Source organism: Pinus tabuliformis, chromosome 6 (assembly GCF_031772625.1).
Source record: "Pinus tabuliformis cultivar Carrire ecotype Pingquan chromosome 6, CPIR1, whole genome shotgun sequence".
NCBI classification, from domain to species: Eukaryota; Viridiplantae; Streptophyta; class Pinopsida; order Pinales; family Pinaceae; genus Pinus; species Pinus tabuliformis.
This window is the reverse complement of record NC_142292.1, coordinates 606,126,291-606,127,970: the sequence shown is the minus strand read 5'-3', so window position 1 is coordinate 606,127,970 and position 1,680 is coordinate 606,126,291. Positions and strand designations below refer to the sequence as shown.

The following is a 1,680-nucleotide window of genomic DNA, read 5'->3' as shown; positions in this document are numbered from 1 at the left end:
ATCAACATCTTTCAATCAACAAGTCCTCCATAGGTTGTGGGAAAGGGGTTTAGAGTCATCAGACACAAAATTCAAACATCAAGGAATCTAGTTCGTTATCCATAACTATAATATCTTTATTGGATGTTAGACATACTAATATGATTTAGCTTGAATCAATTGCTTCTAAGAGTTTGATTTCACATTCATATTGTGTATTGATACTATTGTACATAACAACTTATGTTTGACCTATTCATGATCTCTACCTGGTTTGAAATTACTTAATTATTTTTATGTTGAATTAAGTTAATACGGCGATTTACAAAAGAATGAATGTTGTTGAAGGCCTTGTAATAGAATACTTCCAAATTTAATGAAATATGTGTTCTATACTGTGTGCTTATTTCCAGATCGGTAAAGGGCCTTGCTAGCCTGCAATGGCTTGGCCCCATATGAAGATGCCTACACCATGTAGAGTATTTTTAATGTTCTCAGGTATAGAACATTCCTCCCCAGCTCCAAGGATTGGATCCACTGCGATTAAAATATTGTTTCCATTCTGAAATCTCCATGTGAGGTGTTGTAAGAAGAAAAATTGCATTTTCTGGAAACTTCTCCAAACCGCAGAGCCTTGTTTGATGCCAATGGTACCTTTCTTGTACCAGAAATCAAAATCTTTATTACCCAGGTACTTTTTTTGTATGGTATTGCTCCAGGTGCCTTTCCCAAATAAGCCCCTCCATAAGGATTTCATCAATAAAGCTCCTCCAAATTTGCGAAGATCCATAATCCCCCAACCTCCCAATTCTTTTGGAAGAGTAATCTTGGCCAGTTTGGCGAGATGAAATTTCTTCCTTTCATGATAGCCTCCCCATATGAAATTTGTTGTGAGGCGATTTAGCTCCTTAATAATGCTTGCTGGTATATGAAATAGGTGAGCCCAATATACAGTTAGTTGTGCTAAGACTGCTTGGGCAAGAGTAACTCTCCCCCCATCGACAAACATTTGCACTCCCATCCAGATATCCTTTTATAGTATCGATCAATGATCCATTGCCAATCCGCTCTAATGTAGCAAGCAGGTTTTAGGTGGTATCCGAGATACTTCATTCCCTCCTGAATAGGAGTTGCTTTGATACGATATAATCCTGCAATGTAGTCAATGGTTTCCCTGTCGCATTTCCCATGATAGATTACAGATTTCCTTTCATTAATCTGTAATCCTGTAGCCATTGTAAATTTCTTTAGGATATTAAAAAGACATAGCCACGTGAAACGGCAGAGCATACCCAAAATCAATATGTCATCTACGAATAGACTGTGTGATATGCTGTTGTTTTTGCTTATCATCAAAGGCCGAAAATGTTCCTCCATAACTGCTCTTTTGATGTGCAGGCTTAGGCAGTCCATTGCCAGGATGAATAATAGCGGGGATAGTGAGCATCCTTGCCTCAGTCCTCTAGCAGCTCGAAAAAATTTAGTTGGGTGTCCATTAATCAGGATGGAAAAATTTACCTTGTCCACACATGCCATTATCCAATTTGTACATCTGGGACTGAGGCCAATTTTGGTAAGAACACATCTTAGAAAGCCCCAATCCAGGCAGTCATATGCCTTCTTTAGATCAATTTGGAAGATGGCTGCATCTAAATTTTTTGTATGGATCGAATGCAAACTTTCCTGTGTATTTGCAACAAC

At 38.3% G+C, this 1,680-nt stretch overlaps 1 protein-coding gene across 1 annotated transcript; it reads right to left on the bottom strand.

Moving 5' to 3' along the window:
- Positions 1–409: 409 nt before the first annotated feature.
- Positions 410–1,215, bottom strand: LOC149260028 (uncharacterized). Its single transcript, XM_089456233.1, has 2 exons — positions 987–1,215; positions 410–900 (listed from the first exon to the last, which is right to left on the bottom strand). The coding sequence occupies exons 1-2, from the start codon at positions 1,213–1,215 to the stop codon at positions 410–412; spliced, it is 720 nt and encodes a 239-aa protein (XP_089312359.1).
- Between the last annotated feature and the right edge of the window lie 465 nt (positions 1,216–1,680).

What these genes read in the sequence shown, in the direction of transcription:
- LOC149260028 (XM_089456233.1), bottom strand. Translation starts at nt 1,215, where the DNA reads ATGGCTACAGGATTACAGATTAATGAAAGGAAATCTGTAATCTATCAT. An exon ending in ATCTGGATGGGAGTGCAAAT is followed by an intron (nt 901 to 986) that starts GTTTGTCGATGG and finishes TTCATATACCAG; the next exon opens with CAAGCATTATTAAGGAGCTA.